We start from the raw sequence: 23,602 nt of genomic DNA on the forward strand, positions 1-23,602 counted from the left end.
TCCAAATCTGACATAGGATGCAAAGCCAAATAAAAATCTAGGCTCAAGCTATAACTCTCCCAATACCATCAAAGTGCTCCAATGTCATCTTATTGGCAACTTGCTATAACTCAGTCTGTCAAGGTAGTTGTGTCTCAAGTCCCGGCCTCACTTTGGAATGCTCCCATTTTTTAGTCAAGAACTTATCAAAATTCAAATGATCTTTAATAGCCTGTGATAAAGCATCCCAATGAAATGAGCTCTCATTTATAATCTTTCGTTGGCCAAAGTTTCCTAAAAAACTCCACTTCAAAAAATTGTGGAAGTTTCCCAAAAGAGCTCAACACTTGATACTTTCCAACATACATTTTAGAAATATCTCTAAATGTCATTATTATAATAATATAAATATTGTAATAATAATGCACTTAATAATTATTGAATAAATAAGAGTTCATGCAATTATTAACCTTATTTATTGTAAGTGACAACCAATTGCCAGAGCCACCCACTGCACTGCCAAAAATAAACTTACTAAAATAGTAAGTTAACAACTAGGACCCCCAAAAACACCCTGTCAGCTCACAAGGGTCGCTATGATGAGTTAACTCCATCAACTGCATAGACTCACCAAAAAACAGGGACATTACACAACCTTAGAGTTCTAACATGTTGAATAATTTAATTATTTGGTGGATATATATTTATATACTAATTTTCTAATTTTGTAATGTCATGTCATGTTTGTGGGACCTCTTCGTGAGGTGGCATCTTATCTGAAAAGGTTAGTGTATAAAATGGATTCCTATTTTCTAGGAATTTAGCACCCAATTTGGGAGTTCATGTTTTTTAGGGGAAAGTGTCATAAGATGCTATGTTGGAACTATGGAAAATTTCCACTATAACCATGATGATTAATAGATCGGTGGAAATGCCATGATACACTATTATTTAACAAATAGAATTGGAGAAGACACACACATTCAAATGCCATGATGGACTATTATGTGTGTGTCCATCAACTGGGAATTATACAGTATTCTCTTTAACAACCTAGAGCTTACTTTCAAGGTAGAAACATAGTCAATTAGTAAATTATGTTCATGCAAAACTGATAGAGAAACTTGTATAATCTGCATAAATATGTTTCAAAGCTTTAGGTTTTAGTCTTAAGATTTAATTAGTTCTCAAGGACTTTAGCTTAAAATACTATAACACACATATAACACCCAGATTTATATTAAAAACCTATACTAGATGAATATGCAACATTCATTGAAATTGAATCGATAATATGTATGAATAGTTTTTCTAAAAAATCATTCATAATAGTGTAGAGTTAATTTTAACAATAACTCAATACAGAAATCAACCATTCAATGACTGACAATTTGGAACATCTCAAGTACCTGGACTATTATGTAAAGCCATATATATGCCCAAAAAGACCACAAAAGCTCTACCAACCATACTCCCAAATCTGAGATTTTTTTCACCGTGCCCGCTCTTGGAATAACCACACAAACAGCATGAATAGGATACAAGTCAAATGCAGCAGAACCAACAAGTGTTGCAGGGCCCAAACCTACAAAAATTGGGAAATCATGACGAGTTATTCTTCATCTTGCCTACATTTAAATCTAACATAAATTAGGAATAATCTTATTGGATTTCAAATTATCTAACAACTTGACATTAATTAAAATGGAAGTTATACTGTAAGAACCCTGTTTGTTCTTCCCCTTCTCAAATGTCACTGTTGGATATTGATTTTGCAATTTTGTATTCTTTTTCAGAGTTTTATGCTTCTTTTTGAAAATAAATATTTTTAAAAACAATACCAGTAATTCAAATTACTTTGCAAACTATGCCCAATGATTCCTCTTATTGCAATTCAAGAAGCTGAAATATATGCAATGATAAACAAATGTATTGACATATAACTTTGCTATTTTCTAAAAACCTAGAAATTATTGCAGCTTTGTATTGATGTCAGAAGTTGAAACACGATTATGTCTTTGATAGAATTCTTAGGCACTTGTGTAGAAATGCATCCTAGACGCAAAATCCTTCAAAAAGTGCCTCCAAAACCCTCTGATGTCACCTTCCCTACTTCACATGGCTACCATAAACCCCTATGGCTGCCTTTTTTGATTTCACACAGCAAGTATAAAGGCTGTGATCAGTCTTAATGGCAATTCTTTGAACCGTTGCAAACAATATAATGTCCCAATTTTTTAGTTTCCCTAGAGTTGATTGATTCAGTCTATCATTGGGTCCCTATAGGCTGATATTGGTATTTAGAGGACCTTGTTGTGGAGTTATTAGGCTCTCCAGTGGCCAATTGTGAGTTTTGGCTACATTTTGAGGGACTTACTAATTATAGTAAGTCAACAGATGGTTATGATAAGCTCAAATGAGTTAGAGGAGTTGAGTGATGGTATCCATTTTTTTATCTGGCTTTAGCTTTGGGCTCCAAGAATCTTGGAGGGTGCATCTATTTTTAATAAGTCACTCCGTTAGGTTCATTCATTGTCTTTGTGCATCAGGATCACTTATGTGTTGTCAAATTTCATTTTGATGCTTCTTCGGCCATTTTCACGAGGCAGGTGAATTATGATTATTATTTAATTAAATATGTTGAGGTTGTTATTTTTGTTGGTATTGTATATTGGCCACCTTAAGGTCATAGCTCATTAAAACTGAGCTGAAAAGTTTAAAATCTTGCGCACAAAAAACAATGACCTTGTGTGTCAGAATATCATAATATGGTTGAAAAGGTCATTTTTGAGCCAAAGGGAATTAATAAATTGTATTATTCAATTATGTGCCTAAGTGTAAAGCAAAGAGGCTTTTAAGTGAAAGGTGTCTTGAAGAAGTCATCTTTATTTATTATAAAAGCAATGCTTTGTGAGAAAGGAAATTATTCTCTTACCTATTGACTTCTTTATTTTGTGAATTTGCTGAAAGGGCTTCAACTTTCAACAAGGATTTTAAAGAGTGATTCCTCTCTGTTGGCACTTTGAATCACTAAAATATTGTGGTGAATTGTGCTTTGATTATCTAGTGATTGATTCTGACTGTATTGGCGGTAATTTTGGTGCTCTTGTATACCAAAATTATTAAGTTTTGCTGAAGATTAATCTGGGGTTTGGACACCAACCATTTCATCTTCTTGGCATGAGTTTTTAACTAATTGGGATGTCATTGCTAGGAATTTTTGGTGGCTACGAGAGTTGTGATTCATATCAGGTTTGGTGTAGTTTTGGCTTGCCTTCATTACCGTTTCATACTGTGACTTTAAAGGTGATTTGCTCCTGCATACTGGTGTTTCAGCTTGCAAACACATGGACATTATAAGCAGCCAGAATTTGGTGAATGGTTAAGGCGATTGGCTGCTGCTATTGGATGCCACTGTTAGGTGTTCTTGAGGCTGTGGTTATCTAATTTATATAGCAGAGTTTGGATGCAAAAAGTTGCATTGGAAATTGCGGTATTTATTGACTTGTGAGGTGACCAAATACTGTTGCAAAATAGCATCACCTCCTTAATATTCTCTACACAAAATTTGGCATTGCATTTCCTCAAGTCTACTGCAACTAATTTGGATGCCATTCATCAACATGTTCCTATTTTATTTCATGAATTATAAGAAGATTATTTGTAATAACATTGCAAGTAATAAGAATGCAATTTCCTAGTTTGCTATTGTCATTTTAGGTAGTTGTCTCTAATGGTTCATTTTCAGCATTTTATATGCATTTGAATATACCAAAAATTATATATTTAAAAAAAAATTGCAAAAACCAAAACACTCTATCCAGCATTGCAGTAGTGTGAGTCAGTAAGGCTCTTACAATGGTATCAGAGCAGTTTCTTGCCATCGAGCGCGGAAAAAAAAATTATTATCTTGGTTTTGTTGTTGTTATTTGAGTGACCAGCACTCTTGCACTTATTCCAATTATGGGATAAATACAGGAAATCTAATGAATATGGAAACTAGTTGAATAACAAGAAGCAAACAAATGCCCAAGTAGAAAGCATGAAAAAGCTTATACAACATCAAAAAAGGATGGAAGCAAGACTTTCAGATCCAGCGACAATTGACAGGCCAACTAGGTATATGGTTTCCATTTTTAAAAGGTCTTCAGTGAGAATGCAAGAAAATAGACTAGTGTTATACACAAACGAGACATCCAAAGGTCTTCACCATGAATTTTCAGCAACTGGTAATCATGGTGAAGAAGATCATGTGCTTAGTGGGGCAGCCAGTAGTCCTATTTACAATTATGATGTTCAAGATTCTACGCAAGACATATGGACATGTTTGTTTCATTAGAGGACAGAATCATTGAGTTCTAGCAGTTTGAGGATTCCAGAGTTAGTGCTTCAGAAAATGTTGAGGACACGCCAACTACATTTGATGGCAATCTTACATCTGTTTGTAGTAGTGTGGATATGGGTAATACAGGGTCTGATTTTCAGCATAGTACTCCCTTACATAGTAGTGTGGATATGAGTAATACAGGGTCTAATTTTCAGGATAGTACTTCCTTATGTAAGTATGTTGATTATGTTGGGTATAGTGCGAGTCCAGAAGATGCAGTTATTACCATTGCTAGCTTAGAATCTCTTGATGTGGATTTTGTTTTTGAAGACAGCGTGGATGATATGAGCACTGAAACTTCTGATTTTTATAGCAGTGATCATAGTGTTGAGTCACTATAGGAGACAACAGTCTTCTCAATTGGGACGAATTGTTAGGAAACTCAGGTGCGGAAACAGCTTCCTACACTAATCTCATAAGAAAAGTATGGTGCAAATCCTTTTAAAAATCTTCTACACTTACAGATTCAATATCATGTAAACAACAATATTGTAGCCAACCATACATACAGAAAATAGATAGAGAAAGAACACATAACACAAAGATTTTCCGATGGGGAAAAACCTTTCGGTAAAACAACCCCACCCCTCCAAAACCTGCACAATGTATTATCTTCAACACAAGATTACAATACACTTGCAATGCAAGTTCAACAGCAACAATAAAGACTCTAGCAGCACCTCAGTACCTGCAAACTTTCATCTATCACACTATTGCATTACAACATGCAATACTCATTTTATGAACATCTTAAGACCCAACAAAATGCCCATAATGGAGTTGGGCGTTTTTCATAGCTCAACCACCAAGAAACATGCACAATGCCACATGTACTTCTAATACCAAGAAAAGGGCGTCCATCCCTTGAATAGACAATGACAACTTGTCATAGAATCCGCCAAAAATAGCGGTCACAAGAGAAGTGTAAGGGAATCTGTCATACCAACCTATTTTTGGCATATTCTCTTACACACACCAACCACTCATTCTTGGGTGCCCAAATAGGCCTCATGTCATAAGATGCTCTTACACCTGTCATAGCTTATTCCTTAAATAGCTCTTACGCGTCATAGGAATCCATCATAACCATTTCAGCCATGATCTCCTTCACACACTTCAAGATGCCGACACATGTAAGTGATCAACATGCCAACTAGACATGTACACTCACATTTACATATTATTTGCAAAAATACATTTTACAAAACAAACAATAATAAGAATAGGAATTATACAAGGTTGAGACACCTTATTCCTAACATTCTCCCACTTGTCGAACACCTTGTAAGAGCAACAGGAACATGACAGGAACTAACGGCTATAGGCCGAAAGGCCCATAGACTCCGAACACCATCTGAACTTCTCAGTGCCCACTGGTTTCGTTAATGCATCTACAACATTCTTCACAGTATCTACCTTCTCCAAATTTACCTTTCCATCTTCCACCATATCTCTCACAAAGTGAAACTGCACATCAATGTGCTTCGTTCTGGCATGGAAAGTTGGATTCTTCGCAAGGCAAATAGCACTCTGACTGTCACACCAAATAGTAATCTGTTCTGCATCAACACCAACATCAGAACACAATCTCTTAAGCCAAATGGCTTCCTTACAAGCATGAGTAGCAGCCATGTACTCAGCTTTTGTAGTGGACAAAGCAACCACAGGTTGTCGCTTACTCATCCAACTGATGGCACCACCAAACATAGTGAACACATAACCACTGGTGGATCTCCTGCGATCAATATCACCTGCCCAATCTGAATCCACAAACCCATGAATACAAACTGAATGCGGAGATCCAGAAGAGTTACCATGATAACATATGGAGTAATCTGATGTACCCCTCAAATATCTGAATACTCGCTTAACTGCATCCCAATGTATCCGTCCAGGATTAGCCATAAACCGACTTAGGACTCCCACTGCTTGGGCAATGTCTGGTCTAGTACAAACCATAGCATACATAAGATTGCCAACTGCACTAGCATAAGGTACTCTACTCATGTCCTCCACCTCACTAGGAGATTTTGGACAATCATCTACAGATAACTTTGTTCCCACTGAAATAGGAACACATAGTGGTCTACAATCTGCCATGCTGAACCTGTCCAACACAGACTTCACATACTTCTCTGACTCAACCAAAGTTTTTTGTTAGACCTGTCTCTACTCATTTCCATACCCAAGATGTACCTAGCTGCCCCAAGATCTTTCATCTCAAACTGTGCTGTCATCAACATATAATGCAACAATAAGAAGGCGATCATTTTCAACTCTGAAATATACACAATGACCTGATTTCGATCTTACAAATCCAATTGACAACACAAAGGCATCAAACTTAACGTACCACATCCTAGGAGATTGCTTCAAACCATATAGAGATTTCTTCAATCTGCAAACAAAGGATTCTTTACCTTTAACAATGTAGTGCTCAGGCTGTGAAATATAAATCTCTTCCTCCAAATCACCACGAAGGAAAGTTGTCTTCACATCCATCTGTTCTATCTCTAAATCATATGATGCAGCAAGAGATAACAGAAATCTAATGGATGTCAACTTTGCAACAGGAGAGAATATTTCACCATAATATATTCCCTCTACCTGTGAATACCCCTTTGCAACCAATCTAGCTTTGTACCTTTCAACACTGCCATCTGCACAGAATTTCTTCTTGAACACCCATTTACAGCCAACAGGTTTTCTCCATTTAGGCAAAGGTACAAGGTCCCATGTTTTGTTTTTCTCTAATAAAGCCATCTCATCATCCATAGCCTCAATCCAGGAACCTGCATCTTCCATGCCCAAAGCCTCTTTCACAGATCTAGGCTCATCAGTGTTAGTAATCAAAGCAAAAGCACAATTGGAATCTAACATAGAATAACCAAACCTTTCTGGTTGCTTTCTTTCTCTCGTGGATCTCCTCAAGGGCTGAGGTTGAGGTTGTTCTTCCTCTTCTTCTAAACTATCAGAGCTGCTAGAGCTCTCCTCATCATTAGACCCAACATGGTCTCTCTGTTCAGTCTTCTCAGGGGTAGGAGGCAACTGAACAACATCTTTTTTCTTTTCTTTTTCATCTGGTTGTAGCACAATAGGAGAAGATGTTAGCTCTCTAAAAATAACATTTCTCCTATACAACACCTTACTAGTCACAGGATCCCAAAGCTTGTATCCTTTCACACTAGCACTGTACTCGATGAAAATACATTTAACAGCTTTGTTTTCCAACTTAGATCTTTTCTCCTTTGGAACATATGCATAAGCTTCACAACCAAAAACACGAAGATGTCTAATTGAAGGCTTCTTACCAGACCACACCTCCATGGGTGTCTTACCAACAAGGGCTGATGTAGGAGATCTGTTAACCAGATAGCAAGCAGTGGCCACAGCTTCGGCCCAAAACCTTTGTTCTAAACCAACTCCACTAAGCATACTCCTAGCCTTCTCTATCAGTGTCGTGTTCATTCTCTCTGCAACTCCATTTTTCTCCGAGGTATAAGGAGTTGTCTTATGCCTCTCGATACCTTGTTCTTTACAGAACTGTTCAAACTCTACTGAGCAAAACTCACCACCATTGTCAGTTCTCACACACTTAATCTTCTTACTAGTCTGATTCTCTACAAGGGCTTTAAATTCCTTGAATCAACTAAAGACTTGTGTCTTAATTTTAAGGAAATAAATCCATGTCCTTCTACTGTAATCATCTATGAAAGATACAAAAAAATACAGACTTGGAGATCGAAGGAACTTTTACAGGACCAAATACATCAAAATGAATAAGATGCAAAACATCAGAAGATTTGTGAGAACTAGAGTAAAACTGAACACGATTTTGTTTACCATATACACAGTGTTCACAGAAGTCGAACTCAAGATTGCAATCATTTAACCCCTCAACGAGATTTTTGTTTTTCAGGGTTCTGAGACCCTTCTCACCAATGTGGCCAAATCTCATATGCCACAACATTGTCTTTTCTACAGGAAGCTTTCCTTCCAAAGTGTTTGCATTGCCATCGGAACCAATAACCACAGAATTCTTCACTGCTCGTTCAGATGGTGAGGATGAAGAACTGTTACATAGAGGAATACAAGCATCTAGCTGAAACAAAGTACCTCTCCTAGTACCCTTAGCAAGCACCATCAATCCTCTAATCATCTTACATCCTTCTTTCAAAAAAACAACTTGCACACCTACATCGTTCAGCATACTTACAGATAATAGGTTTCGTACTAGACCTGGAATGTGCATAACTCAATTGATTCCCTTTACTCGTCCATCAAGAAATTTGATAGTGGCCCTTCTGCGTCCAACTATCTTCAGGTGAGAATCATCACCCAAGTACACCTTTCCACCATCGAACTCTTCATATCTTGAGAACCAGTTTCGATGAGAGGTCATGTGAAAAGATGCACCCGAGTCAACCAACCACACATCATCAGATGCATGGGCTGCCAAAGCTACGATGAATGCATCGCCATCTTCTTGAGATTTTTCAGAACCAGAATCTGAGGCTTTCTTCTTCTTCTTAGGCTCTTTACAGTCTTTACGGAAGTGCCTAGTCTTATCACAGTTCCAACATTTTGCCTTGGACTTATTGGAAATCTTTGACTTCCCACGGGATTTGGATCTACCCTTATTGTCAGACTTATTGTCATTTTTCTTTCCTCTTTCCGTGGATCTCCCACGAACAGCAAGGGCTTCTTTTTCCGAAATGGAAGCCTTTCTCTGCATCTCCTCTGATAGCAGCGAAGACACCACATCATCCATTTTGAAGGTGACTAATGTGCTTCCGAGAGCCATCACAAGATGGTTCCATGAATCCGGTAAAGAACACAAAAGTCTGTAGCAACGATCCTCCTCCTCTAACTTGACACCAGCAGATGTCAACTGTGCAGCCAGCAGATTAAATGCATTTAAATGATCCATTAAGGATCCACCTTCCTCCATTCGTAGAGAATACAACTTCTTCCTCAGGAACAACTTGTTCACTAGAGATTCGGCCTGATACACGGCCCCAAGTCTTTCCCACAAACTATATGCGGTTTTCTCATCTAGAACATTCAGAAGGACTGCATCGGTTAAACAGAGTCTTATGAGACCCTTAGCTTTACGGTCTTTGATATCCCAATCTGCTTGAGTTATAGTTGTTGGTCTTGTAGCGCTTGTAGTCGCTTCCCATAGGTCACGATCTTCCAACATGTCTTCCATCTTGAGTTTCCACAACTCAAAATTAGTTATTTGTGTCACCTGACTCTGACTCTCCTGCTTCGCTTCTAGAACTATTTGTGTCACCTTGTCTTGTGGTGTCAGTTATTAGTCCATGCCCGATGGTGTTTATGCCTACTCGATGGTGTTTACGCCTAGCACCCCCCCTTGTTGAGTACAGGTGATACAATTTTGTTGATATTCCTCAACAATAGTTTTCAGTCTTCGCCACCTTTCCTCTTATCGGTGTACCAATAAGGGACGCCTTGCTGCAGCCTCACTATCCTTCCCACGCGTTTCCTTGTTGCCTCCTGTCTTTATTGGGAAAGAGGGGCATTAATTACTAGGCTAGATATTTCTTCTTGTATCTCTAGGCTCTTCCTCTCAATGTGTTCTCTGGTAAAACCGTTGTAGTACTTATTACCTCCTTTGTTCCCTTCGAGTGGCCTATCTTTGTTCCTCAACCTCTACCAACCTTCGTGCAAGCAATCTTGGAAGACTCCCAAGGAGATCGTACATAGCCTCGTTCACAGTGAGTTTGGCTCATATCGTATTGGTGGGGAGATCCCTATGCTCTACCTCTTACCGAACATACTCGTATACAGCTACGTCCCACACGTGCACTAGATCATGTGTTAGTTGATCCTCCCTCGTAACTTCCTCCTCAATGTTGCTATCAATTGTTCAGCCCATGGATGAACAAGAAAGAAAACATGTACTCAATGCAAAATACTATTCATTATCAAATGCTTTCCGTACACAACAATGATATTTCATACAATGATAATGATGCCAAAATACATAAGTGTTCACGACATTTATAATGTCCAAAACAGTGCCAATGAAACGACACAATTGTGTCCACACTGGTAACTATCTAACTACCCTTTTTGCCAGACAACATCATCCCCTCCAAAAAAAGCAAAGTCATCTCTTGGTGACTTCAAAAACTAACAAAATTAGGAGACAACAACATACATGTAACATACCAAATTTTCATAATTGTTGTGAAATAAATATTTAACTATCAACTAATTCTAAATCATATGACAATGACTACCATTAACTAATTATAACTGGAAAGAAATAACCACTACTCAAACTATTTGTAAATTTAAAATCTACGAATGTAAAGGAAATAATAAATGATTACATTGCTGTCAATCTAATGTGTTCATCTGTAAATAAAGTAGCATCTATAAGGTTAAGCATTTAATATATTCCTATATATGAATTCTAAACCATTTGCTTCTATGTTTTCAAAGGTAAAATAACATACAGAAATGATGAAGTGTTCCCTTTGTCTTGTTGTCCAAGCCTTGGCATTGGTGAGAGGAGAAGCATTGACATAGGCTTAACCTCCCAACCGCAGACCATACTTATCCCCTCACATCCTAACTTAATCAAACGACCCTCCCTACCTCAGAATCGGGCTTGGGATGTTCTTAAGTCCAACCATCTGAGCCATCTAGTGGTTTGAGTGTCCCAATAGTTATTACTAAATAACTAAAGCATCTAAACAAACAAACAAAAATCTCATGATTGGCACATCTACCTATTTCTACCTTGGCCAAGGATTTCAAATTGGGTTCGTAAACTCGATCTCCACCTCTCGACTTGACAATAGGTTTCATCATTAGGACATGCATGAGCTATTATATGTATTTTATTTCTTAGTTATCTGATTTTATTTTGACTTTGATTGCAGGTTAGATTTTATACCTCTTCACCAATCTTTGGCCTTTCTACCAGGCGAATTTCCTTGGTGTCACTTTAATCCAATTCCATGCAAGGTAGCTTGTTTAAACTTGTAACATTTGGATACCTTCCAAACTATTCGGGTTCAAAATAATAACCGAATCACTAGTGTGAACTTGGGGTATTATTGTTATTTGACAAGTCATGAATATTCATTATATATCAAATGGTTTACTGGTTTATCTCTGCTATTACAGTCTTAATCGACTGAGGAAGTTAGATCATTTAGATTGAGAAAGATGAATTATGGTAAATGAATTATGCATGAGAATAAAAAATGATTACTACTCTTTCATAATCTCAGTCTTCCACATACAGATATAAGACAAGAAACACGACTTGGACAGTTCAACTAAACTGTAAATTTGGCTCAGTAGCATTTCCAATATCAAAGACTTATTTTCGACTTCAATAGACCTCTGAAAGTTATTCGAACTGATTGATAAGGATATACAACTGAATAAATTAAAAACAAGAAGCAAAACCTGATCCCCAACACTGGTTTCTCTCTTCGCCCAATTGAGAACTTCCCGCTGCGTATAGCCTTGATGTGATTCTATTATTGTGGTCTCAATGAAAAATCAAAGGAGTAGTTCAGTTTTGCAGGGATAGAAATGGTTTAATATGAGGCAGAAAAACTCAGAATAAAAATGTAGCAAATTTCTTGGAGAATAGAGAAGAACACAGAATGGAAACGGGTGCTTCAGACGATCTCATGGATGGGCTTTTAATGGTTAGCCGTGACCCATTGGTTATCAAGAAACTTTTCTTTTGATTACTTCATAAATTCAAATTTTTGAAAAGAAATGAAACAAGGGAAAAGAATTAAAAGTTGAAGGGTTCAATCTTTATTTTATTATTATTATAAGCCCTTATGTACATTTATATATGTGTATTGATGAGATGACTTCAGTAGATTATATAATTATAATTTATTGGTGCCACTTCATCTTTATATATATTCGTATTTAAGAGTTTATGATGATTAAATAAGAGATTGTCAAAAATAAATCTTCCAAGGTATCATTTATATTTAATTTAAATTATTTAAAGTTTTTATTTTATTATTTTCCTAATAGCTAATGTGGTCCTATAATGCAACCTATGGTCATGTCTCTGTATCCTTCCAAGGTAGTCTTAGGTCATGCCTGTCGATCCTAATGACTGAACCCATCAACCATCCCCTTCCAATGATCCCGTTTAGCAATGCTTTCCTCTCCTCAATCTTCTTCCTGCAATCACCCAAGCAATACATTCTCGCCAAGACATTAATTCAAAAATATATTTATCGTTAATTCTAATCAAAATAATTGTCAGTCATCTAATGACAGTTATAAGTTACTTGATTATTTTCCTCAACGTCTATATTAACTAACTCATGTCACATGAACATGAAGGAAATAATCCATTATCGATTGGTACAACATATTTAATTAACTCATTTCGCATGATCAAGAAAAGAAACAATCTGTTAACAATTGATACAACATATTTAATTTAACTAACTTCTTTCACATGACTAGGAAAAAGGAATAATCGGTTAGCAGTTGTTACACCGTATATAATTAACTTGTTTCACACGAACATGAATAATTCGTTAATCCAATAGTTATGATCAAATCAAAAATTAGGGCAAAATTTGGGATGTAACATACCCACCCCCTTAGATTTTTCATCGTCCTCGATGAACATAATAACAAAGTTTAAGCAATACTCAAATAGTTTTATACAAGAAGAAAAGAAATGTTCAACTATCAGTTTCAATGAAAAGATAGGGATATTATTGAGAAATATCATGATAATCCTCTCAGGGGGCATTATCCTTAGCATACTAGTCCCATTGAACCTTGCACTGAGTCACTTCCCGATTCCGTAAGCATAGCTTACGTACCTCGAGTATTTTGAGTGATTTTACCTCTACCACCCCTAGTTCTCATACCTGCAATAATTTCCAAGCAATCATATGTTCATGGTGGGTAATATACTTTTTAAGATATGACACATGGAAGATGTTATGCATCCTGGCAAAGGTTGGTAGTAAAGCAGTTATATAAGCTACTGGGTTCACTACTTCTAGAACTTCAAAGGGTCACTACTTCTAGAATTTCAAAGGGTCCCACATATCTCGGGGCTAGCTTTGTGTTTTTGCCAAACTTGATAGTACTTTTTTGAGATTTAACCCTCAGTAATACCTTATCCCCTACTGCAAATTCCCTAGGTATTCTTTTAGCATCAGCATAACTTTTATGCCTGTCATTTGCTTCCTTTAACCTTTGACAAATCTGGATTACCTGATCCTCCATCTCCTATAGCATTTCAAGCCCAACAATGATTCCATCCTCTAATCGATTCCAACTTACTGGGGTTCTACATTTACAACCATATAAGGCCTCAAAGGGAGCCATTCTAATGGTGGATTGATATGAATTATTATATGCAAATTCTACCAAGGGTAAGTATGTTTCCCATTTGTTATTTCTTTCTGGTTATAATTAGTTAATGGTAGTCATTGTCATATGATTTAGAATTAGTTGATAGTTAAATATTTATTTCACAACGGTTATGAAAATTTGGTATGTTACAATACATCATAGAAACAATATAGACTAGGAAGGAGGTTGCGTCCCTGTAGTGCTTTGCTGTCGGTGCAACTCGTACACTTGATCAGTACGGATGCGTAAATCCTTCTAAGTCCGTGCATTAACCTCCACTGCCTCCTCAGAAGAAGCGCTACATCCATGGCCTGGGCCTTTGCTATCTGCAATTCTTGCTCACTTGCCTGTAGTCTTTCTTCAACTGTCTCCTTGTCTCGCAAAAGCATTGCACGCTCAGTTGCCCACACTGCCTGCTGACTAACTAATTTAGCAACTAACTTCTCCCTAGTTTCCCTCTCAACTATCAGAGACCTCTCAACTGCAATTCTCTCTGATGCCCTGTCCGCCTCTGCACACCTATGAGCATAGTAGACACCTTTATATAACCCCACAAATGAGTGTTTGCACTGTTGGCCATCCCCTGGCCTCAAAGCAGGAGCAAAAATGCTCAAGACAAACCCCCCGAATATAAGCTCGGATCAAATGTAACTCCCTCCTGTGAGTCAAAGCCTAGCATGCAACAATGTGTCCTTTCTCCATCACAACCTGCATAGCTTTGAGGTATTCCTTGCATCTATCCTCATCCGACCCATAATCTTCTTTTCCTACATAGTCGATATTCCACTCCCCATCGGTATCCATCTCTGCTTCTCCTACGGTAGCCACGTCCACATCCAGTGTCGCCTCCTCCTCTCTGGGCGCATCCTCGGACTGTGGTACTCCCACCTCCTATAGCTCCAATATGGCAGCTGCTCCTGGGGATACCTCACCATGCCTCAAGGACTGAATGTAGTGATCGACATCTGCAGGAATGAGTCGAAACTGATGTCATAGGAATGCACTGGCTCTATCCATCACCTCAATCTTCTCGAGTTGTGCTACCTGTATCAGCTCAATGCTCTGATCTGGCTGTGCTGATTGTATCGGCGAAACTAGATGTACTAGCTGGCGTAGCTGGGCGTCGACCAACAAAGAGGAAGATATGGTGACTACAACGTCAGAGCCAATCACATCGAATCGAACCTAAGGTTCAGGCTCTAGCACTGGCAACTCTACTATCTCTGTAGTTAGCACTATTGGTGCAACTGAATTTGGTGAAATACTCTATGGAGGCATAACATCTGTCGTGACCATCTGTGGAGTCATAATATCTGTCGTGGCCATCGGTGGAGTCATGATGACCGGCGCATGTCTCTGGCCAAACAGAGGAATGAGCAAGGTAGCGGTTGTCAAGTGTGCCAAAAGTTGGCAACTAGGGAGGGGTGAAGAATGTGGACCCGTTGGCCACCACGTCACTGCCAACTTCTGTCAAGGTACTCTCTTCCTTGAAATCGGCCCCACTACTCTCTATGGTTTCCTCCCTTCTGTTGTTTGTGTCCCTGAATGCCTCCAACCCTTGTAATACTTTCTTCTAACCGGCCACGGTTCCACCCATATCTAAATGTATCCAATAGAATACTGGGGGTTCTCCTGGCGCCAACTTCCCCCTCAGTGGAACTTCAAAGCCATCAACTGGAACTTGATGAAGGGTTGCTTCCAGAAACAAGTCGATAGTATGGTGTGGCATGAAGAATGTTCAATGTTGTAATGTCATGAACTCCATCCTGTTGGCGAGGACCATGGCCCAATTGTACACGGTACCATTCATGATGTCGTTCATGAATATAATCTATGGTAGGGCTATATTTGAGGCCCTACTTGCCCCCGTCAACCTGCTTTTAATTACATCCATAATACATCTCCAATGGCTTTCTCAAATAAAATCTCTCCATAGTCATCAGCTCTGGGCACCCTTCACCACAGACTCCATTTCCTCTGGTGCGAGATCGCAGCCCACCAATTTTACCCAATATTCCTTACATTCTTGTGACAACTTGTGATTCTTTGTCTCCACTTTATGACCTCCTTGGCCAAGAATGCCAAAAACCCTACTGAAATCTCACGGTTTGAAAGAGACTGTTGCAGGAGTACCTATTCAATTTTTGTCTCATGAATAAATTAATATTTTTAATTATTTTTAATATGGTTTCAATGTTATGTAAGGACCTATTGGAGTTCATTCAAATTATTTTCTAAGGCTAGAAAAGCCACTAAAATCATAGTGACCTACAAGGTCCTGGAAAATGTCAAGTATGGTAAAACCACTCAAATGTATAAAAATAGAGTGGAAATAGTTTAATTGGAGTCTTATATTCATATTATGTGAATATTTTAAGGGTTTAGGGAAAGTTTTAAGTCATTTGGATAATAATTGTAAAATCAAAAGTTGTCAAAATTGTAATGACAACTTTTACAACTTGGTGACAACTTTTTATAAGTTGGTTTAAATATGTTAATGGGTAGTTGTAGGCTAGTTGGAGAGTTTAATGTGATTCCAAATTATATATATTTGGTCTCCAAACCACAAAATGGTAAGTTGGAGAAGTTGGAGGAAGGATTTCGAATGAAAGAAAACTTATTTTGATGTTGTATATTCAGTTTTCTGATTTTTTTCTTGCAATTTCTCTGATGTTTTGATTTATGCAAACTCATTTTGAATGATACAGATCTGAAACTTATATTTTCGGAAAGGTATATGAGTTAGCTTTCATTTCGTTTTGGTTTGGCTTATTTTCATTATGTTTGTAAGAAGTTATGTCCGTTTTGGTGAAGACTGGTCAGATTCTGTCATAATATGAACAACTTTGAGGAAATTGTAATAACTTTTATTTCCTTTCTTGGATTTGGCTATAACTTGGAGAAAATGTTGGAAACTCACTATTATTGAGTCTCACAAAATGGATTCGTTTCATTCTTTCATTTATATAAGTTATTAATGATTGATTAAGGGTTTTAAATTCTACCCTAGTTGAGAAATTGTTCTTAAAAGATGCAACATTCTTGCATTCATTTCAATGGTTGGAAAAGATTATAAATGTGATTCCATACCTATAATTTCAAAGTTTTGTGTAAGGCCCATGTAGCACACTTCTGTTGTGCCCTCTGCATCAAGTGGTATCAAAGACCAAAAGGTTTGGGAAAAAGGTATTTTGTGGTTGTTTGTTTGTCTTTTACAAGTTAAAGAGAGAACCTGAATACCGAGAGACTAGACCAAGAGATCAAAGAGGAGAAAGGCCTAAGGAGAGGTATCAAAGACAAGAAGAAGAAAGGTAAAAGAGACTTTCTTGAAAATGGATTTATTTATGAAATGGATGCATGGTAAATTTCAGGGTAAGGATTCACAAAAGAAGAAGGAAGAAAAAAAAAAGACGAGGAGATTAAAATATTGGAAAGAGAAGTAAAAGAGCATACAAAGAAGTCGGAGGCACTTCTTCAAATCCTAGAGCAGCAAATTGCAAATGGTGAGGGAGATGAAGAATTTAATTTTTCGAAGGTTCAAGAAGTTGAAAAAGATGTGGAAAAATGTAATGTCCCCCTTTTCTGGGGCATTATAATTCTGTGTTGTCAGCTCACTAAGCCTAGATTTCGAGGGCGAAAAGGTTCTTTACGGGGTTCAGTTCAAGATTTGGCCTAGACATTTCCAATTTCAAACACATCAAAGGAGTTTTGGCAGGTTGTACAGATGCTTACTATTTTTAGTAAGTAATCAGAGCTCAGTATTTTTGGTACCTTAGTACTGGGTTGGAAGCATCTTGCCGAGAGCTTTCCAACAAGCTATTGCACATTTTTATCAGAGTTCATTTGGTCAGTTATTTTAATGCCTAAAGACTATATGGTTTACTGACTAACTATTAAAGTTCATTTAACTTGTCACTTTATTTTAAAAAGTACTATGTTCACTTAAGTGACTAAAGGACAAAAAAGGTGCTTTATCCCACATTGCTTGAATGAGCATGCATCACATTGGTAAAAGTGATAAAGGTACAACAAGCTCCACATGAGAGCATATATGAAGATTATAATATTTAAAACAAATATTAATCTGCGAGCTGGAAATAGTTACTGGTCATCTCTTCGAGGACGCAAACCCTTGAAGAAACTTTTGGAGGTTGGACGCAAACCTAGCCTTCTTACAGGTTTTATCTATATTGCCAATCTGACTATTCTTAATGTTTATAAGATTGAATCATTTGGATAGTTTCATGTTATTGTATTGTTGTTATATAATTCAGTAACACATTTAGTGGTTATTTGTGATAATTCCTGGTTTATATATGTACTTTCTAAATACTGGAGGAATAAAACAAAGTTTTTTGAGTTTCCTTGTATGCAAATCTGCAGGCTACAAATCAATTTAAGTTCTGGAATTTATATTGAATATTGGTTTATTGTTCGGATTTAATTCTGCACTTTATATCATGGGTATTTGGTAAAATATCCGGAAAGGGATATTATAGTGGTATAGCCCACAGGTCCCACGTTAGCCTGCCAGCCTGTAGAGTTTACTTTTGATTTGCCGACTAAAGAGTCTATAGGAAAATCTCAGAGTTATTGAAGGTTTTGTTAGTTGCCCAGTTCAGTACAGTTCCAGGCATACTCCAGTTGGTACGATTTCAGACTTTCTTAACCTCTACATTTTTGTTGAAGTTTGTATGAGTGGAGTTCTTGTGATTATCATCTGGTATTGATTTGTATGGGAGAGAGATGCCCTTTTCTTCATGAGAACACTGTGGGCACACGAATATAGTGAGAACGTGACCTAGAGTTATAGCCGACAGTTGAGAAAGGAAGGGAAGAGACTAAGCTCAGTCTACATCACCATCAGTTTTGAACACGGAGCGTGGCAAGGTTAGAGTCACGATTGACAAGGCGTTCACAAATTGAAGTCTGCCATAGTTTGTTTTCACCATTGTGTGGAATGTGTGGGTGATGTCTGGGGGTACAAGGGTAAATATATAACAGAACTTCTCACGCCAAACCAATAACCCCGCCCAAGTTCATCATTGTCATTGTCGGGTTGCAAGGACATTTCACCAATCAAGATGGCACCCAACAAATACAAACTGCAGTACCATAAGGATTAACAACAGTGTAAGTGGGCTATAACAATCTTCAGCAAATCCCCAAACACGTCTACTTCGCGAGAATCACATACAAGTGCCAGCGTTAATACCCAGCAAGGCGTCAAGCTATATAGATCGGCACAAAAGTTTCTCATCCTAAAGCGGATTACTTTCATTACAATAGCAGGGTGGTTGTTGAAGGAATGGTGGTCAGGCTGTGAGAGGATTCCAGTTCGGGCATCGAGTGTAAGGAAAAAACACAAGGCAATACAGTCATGGCTGAAATCCGAACTCGGGTCAGATACTCCATTTATTCTTTTAAAAATTGTTTGCATTCACAAGTTGTAATAACCGTCTATTCTGAAGGTTCATCCACCGTATGTGTTTTCTATGATGATGTTGATGCTTAGAACTGGATTGTTTTCATAGCCACGATTCTTGAATGTTAAGGGTACCACTTAGTTATTACTCTAAATACGCATGCTCTTAATCTGAATATATATGTTGCTTGCTAGAACAAGGTCCCACTGATAACTATTTAGTGTAATGCCCAGTAGAAGAATCGAACTCTGTGATTTAATACAGTAACTCATTGCCACATTTTTAATTTATGCTCTAAGTATGAAGGAAGAAACCAGTATGTTCTGAAGCTCCTTGGGAAGAGTATTGTGCTTAATGCACCATGTTTTACAGTATACAAACTCCATACATGTTAACCTAGGCTGTTCAAATGCTGTTTAGAATATATTAGAGGATGTGGTATAACTGTTTGACAAATTTCCAGATTATAGTACAAACTTTCTGAATTTGAAAATTAACTTTGAATACTAGAGTTGGAAAAAAAGAAGCTATAGTTCTGTATGCAGCATTGGTAAAAGCAACTGAGAACAATACAGTGTTATAATGCTCTAACTTTAGAGAGGAAAGGATTGGGAATGTGCTGGGCCTATTTATTGATTTATTTCATTGAGAATGACAGATACAATTAGAGCACCGTGGAAAAAATATCATTGGAAATGAGTTGACAGGGATTTTGTGGAGTCGAAACTTGTTGAAGATATCCGCTAGTATATCCCAGGACACCAAGGCCTTTTCCTAGTGAATCATCAGTTTTGAATCCAGATCAAGAATTTGGTTGGAACCAGTCATTATTATCGCCATTTAGAGATATAGGACTCCTGCAACATTGTGTTATTCTTTTGTAGGATTTGCAGAGCATAGGACTTTTGAGGATTCAAATCAACAGAAATTGTGGCAAATCAGAAATTTAGGAAGTCTAAGACTACTAAAACCAAACATTGATTTTAATAAGAAGTCAGGTCCCAACACATCAGACTTTAGAATCTTAAGAGAAGCTACGGGAGAGATGCACAGTCTAGAAAAAGATCTTATTAAAGTACATAAACAGTTAGCCCAAAATTTCCAATTCGATATGAGGACTCTGGAAGCCAACACTCTCACATTCTTTTCCATATTTGCCTTCAACTAATTTTTCCACTGCTTTCTTTTTCCTACAGACTCCATAATAACGGTCTCTTGTTTTGTCTTTAAATGTAACCAAAAGAAACGGTTAGGATTCGCTCTTTCTCTTTTTGTCTTCCACAGCAGTGATTCTCAGTGGCAATGGTTCCCACATTGAATGCCTTTGTTGTCCTCTACTTCCCTGTGGATATTCTTTTTTCCTGCGGACACTATGTTTTGAAATATGGTTCCCATAGCTTCTTTCTTTTCTCCTTCAGTGGATACTCTTCTTATGGTTTCCTACAAGTGTTCTTCCTATATCTCAACACCAATATTGCTTCCACGAACTGCCTTTCTCTATCCTCAACATAAACTTCTTTATCCATCCCATGGCTTTACTTGCTGTTGATTAACCTTGGCAAAGGAATAAAAAAACTCTCCACAGCAAAAACTTATAACTCCCGCAGCTTATATTTGTTGTCTTATATTTACTTCTCCCTGCAGAAACATGCACCTGTGGAACACCACATGTCCACAGCTACATGTTCGCAGGACACATGTTGTCTGTGGCCACATGTCTGTAGGACACCAAGCATTCGCGGCCACATGCTTCCACGGGACACGAGGTGTCTGCGGTTTTTTTTTTTTCATTTTTTTTTTTTTTTTTTTTTTTAAATTCAATTTTGCGATGATTTCTTACTTCGCCTCCTTGTCACTCTTGATAAATTTTTAAGTTCGATCCATTGATGGCCTCAGGAATTTCGTGCTCATCCAAGGTCCATAGTTTTATGGATCCATTGTCACTGACTTCTCTCACCTTATATGGTCCAAGCCATTTAACCTTCAATTTCCCTGGTTTTATCTTGTTGCGGCCATTGTACCGAAGCACAAGTTGGCTTACCTGGAACCTCGTCCTTTTCAAATGTTTGTCGTGCCACGCTTTTCGACGAGTCTGTGCCACTTCCGTCGCCCATTGCGCTATTAAGCTGCGTTCATCCAGTTTGTTCAATTGGTATAAGCGTTCTCGTAAACTTCCCATATCTTCGAGTTTATTGTCAATTGCTATTCACAGACTTCGGACCATAAATTTGACTGGTACCACAGCTTCTTGGCCAAACATCAACTGGAAGTGCATCTGTCTTGTTGTGACTTTGAATGTGGTACGGTAGGCCCACAGCACCGAAGGTAACTTCTCCTCCCAGTCTACTTGTTCGATGCCACATGATTTGTATATGATGGCCACCAGAATTTTATTTGTGGCCTCCGCCTGGCCATTGGCTCATGGGAAATAGGGACTTGACAATGAATGAAAAATCTTAAATTCTATTGTCAATAATCTAATCACAGGTTGACAAAGTGACCTCCTCTGTCACTTTTCAATTGAATAGGTATGTCGTACCATGTGATGATTTGTTCATACAAGAACTTAGCCGTATTGATTGCACAATTATCAGGTAGTGCTCATGCTTCTACCCACTTTGTTAAATACTCCACACTATGTATTGGCAATGCTAGGCCCTACTCGCCTTCAATGGACCGATGAAGTCTAGTCCCCAACGTTCAAACAACTCCTGAGCATGGGACGGGTTTAATGGCATGAAGTCCCTCTTGAGTGGTTTGTCGGCTCTCTGGCACATATCGCAGCTCAATACCTGTTCCCGTGCATCGTTGTAAAGTGTGGGCCACCATAACCCAGCAAGCAGAACCTTCTGTGCTGTTGTGTCCAGTCCCATGTGGCCACCTGTTGGACCTTCATGTGCTTACCTTAGAACACTTTGCACTTCTTCCTCCATTACACATCGCTATAGTACTTGATCAGGACTCATCTTATAGAGAAGACCATTTATTAGTTGAAAAGTTTGACTTCTTAAAACTAGCTTCCGTCATTCGCCTAGCGACATCTCTCTCGAAAATTGAGACGTTGATATATACTCCCATATAGACTTGTACCATTCCGAAAGAACAATGATTCTGAATAAGTGCACATCCGGAAAATCATCATTGACCCCTTCCGGCCAGCCTCGCCCATCGACACCTCTCCATACATTCCTAAAGTGCCTTCAAGTGGTTGTCTTGTCCACTGAAAATGGACCAATCATCCAAAAATGTGTGGAAGTTGCCTGCCAACATTTTGTCAAATATGTGGAAGATGATCCTCTGAAACATGGCAAGTGTGTTACACAATCCGAGAGGCATTCGGTTGTACGCATACACTCCATCCTCTACCACAAAAATAGTTTCCAGTTTGTCTTCCTCAATGATGGAGATCTGGTTATAGCCAGAGAAACCATCCATGAAGGAATGCATCTCGTGTCCAGCCACTTCTTCCAGAATCGTGTCGGTGAACAAAATTGGGAAAGGATTTTTTATTGTGACCGTGTTGAGGCACCGAAAGTCCACACACATCTGGATTTGGATCCCGTCCTTCATCGATATCATGATTCGTGACACCCACTCGTTTTAACTTTGAATATTATGCCGGCTTCCAACATTTGTTGAATTTCCTCATCTACATGGGTTGCGTAGTTTTTGTTCATTTTGTACAGACACTTCCGCACAAGTATTGCTCCAGGTACCAACTGTCTACGGTGGACACACATCTCCGGTGGGATTCCCTTTAAATCCTTGTAAGTCCATGCAAATACATCTTTGTACTCCAAGAAGATTTTGAATGCCGCAACCTTTAGTTCTGGGTTCCAGTCATCTCCCACGAGTATGTTCCTTGGATTCTCTGCTTCTCCAAGATTAGTAACCTCTACGGATGGCTCTTCATATCTTATCTCTTTTCCTTCAAAGCAATGGGCAGGACTCTCATTGATCTTCGCATTTCCTTCTCTATATTCCACAAACTATGGTGGGAATACCTCCTGATCTTCGAGTTCCTCGACTCCAAGCATGTATGTATGGAAGATTTCATAATCTTCCATCTGCCAATGAAAAGGTCCATTCAGTGAACTGGTCTCATCTTCTGAACACTCCTCCAACTCTAAAATGCCTTTGTCATTCTGACTCATTCTTCCCTCATCAGTCCGGTGCTCTCCATCTGACTTAGACTCCAATGACGATGCCATCTCTTCACTTACCACTTGAGTTTGGAGATCAATCGCAAACTTCCACCCTCCACTTTCCATTGACGGGATATTCTTCTTCCAATTGTTATTTACTTTTGCGGCCACTAGCCATCCTCTTCCAAGAATGGCATCATATCCCTTTTTCTTCAAGGGGATTACTACAAAATCTAGAACAAATGGCTATGTCCCGATAGTTACTT

General features: G+C 38.2%; 1 protein-coding gene across 3 annotated transcripts in view; it reads right to left on the reverse strand.

Annotated features, from left to right (window-relative positions):
* Positions 1-23,602, reverse strand: part of LOC149545943 (magnesium/proton exchanger-like) — a 145,015-nt gene that overhangs the window by 72,114 nt on the left and 49,299 nt on the right. For all 3 annotated transcript variants that reach the window (XM_089790889.1, XM_089790891.1, XM_089790888.1), the window contains one exon: positions 1,389-1,564. In XM_089790889.1, the coding sequence (XP_089647015.1) occupies positions 1,389-1,564 (176 nt within the window). The remainder of the gene's footprint in view (positions 1-1,388; positions 1,565-23,602) is intronic.

Source organism: Cupressus sempervirens, chromosome 7 (genome assembly GCF_028749045.1).
Source record: "Cupressus sempervirens isolate cs-2001-9-10 chromosome 7, ASM2874904v1, whole genome shotgun sequence".
Lineage (NCBI taxonomy): Eukaryota > Viridiplantae > Streptophyta > Pinopsida > Cupressales > Cupressaceae > Cupressus > Cupressus sempervirens.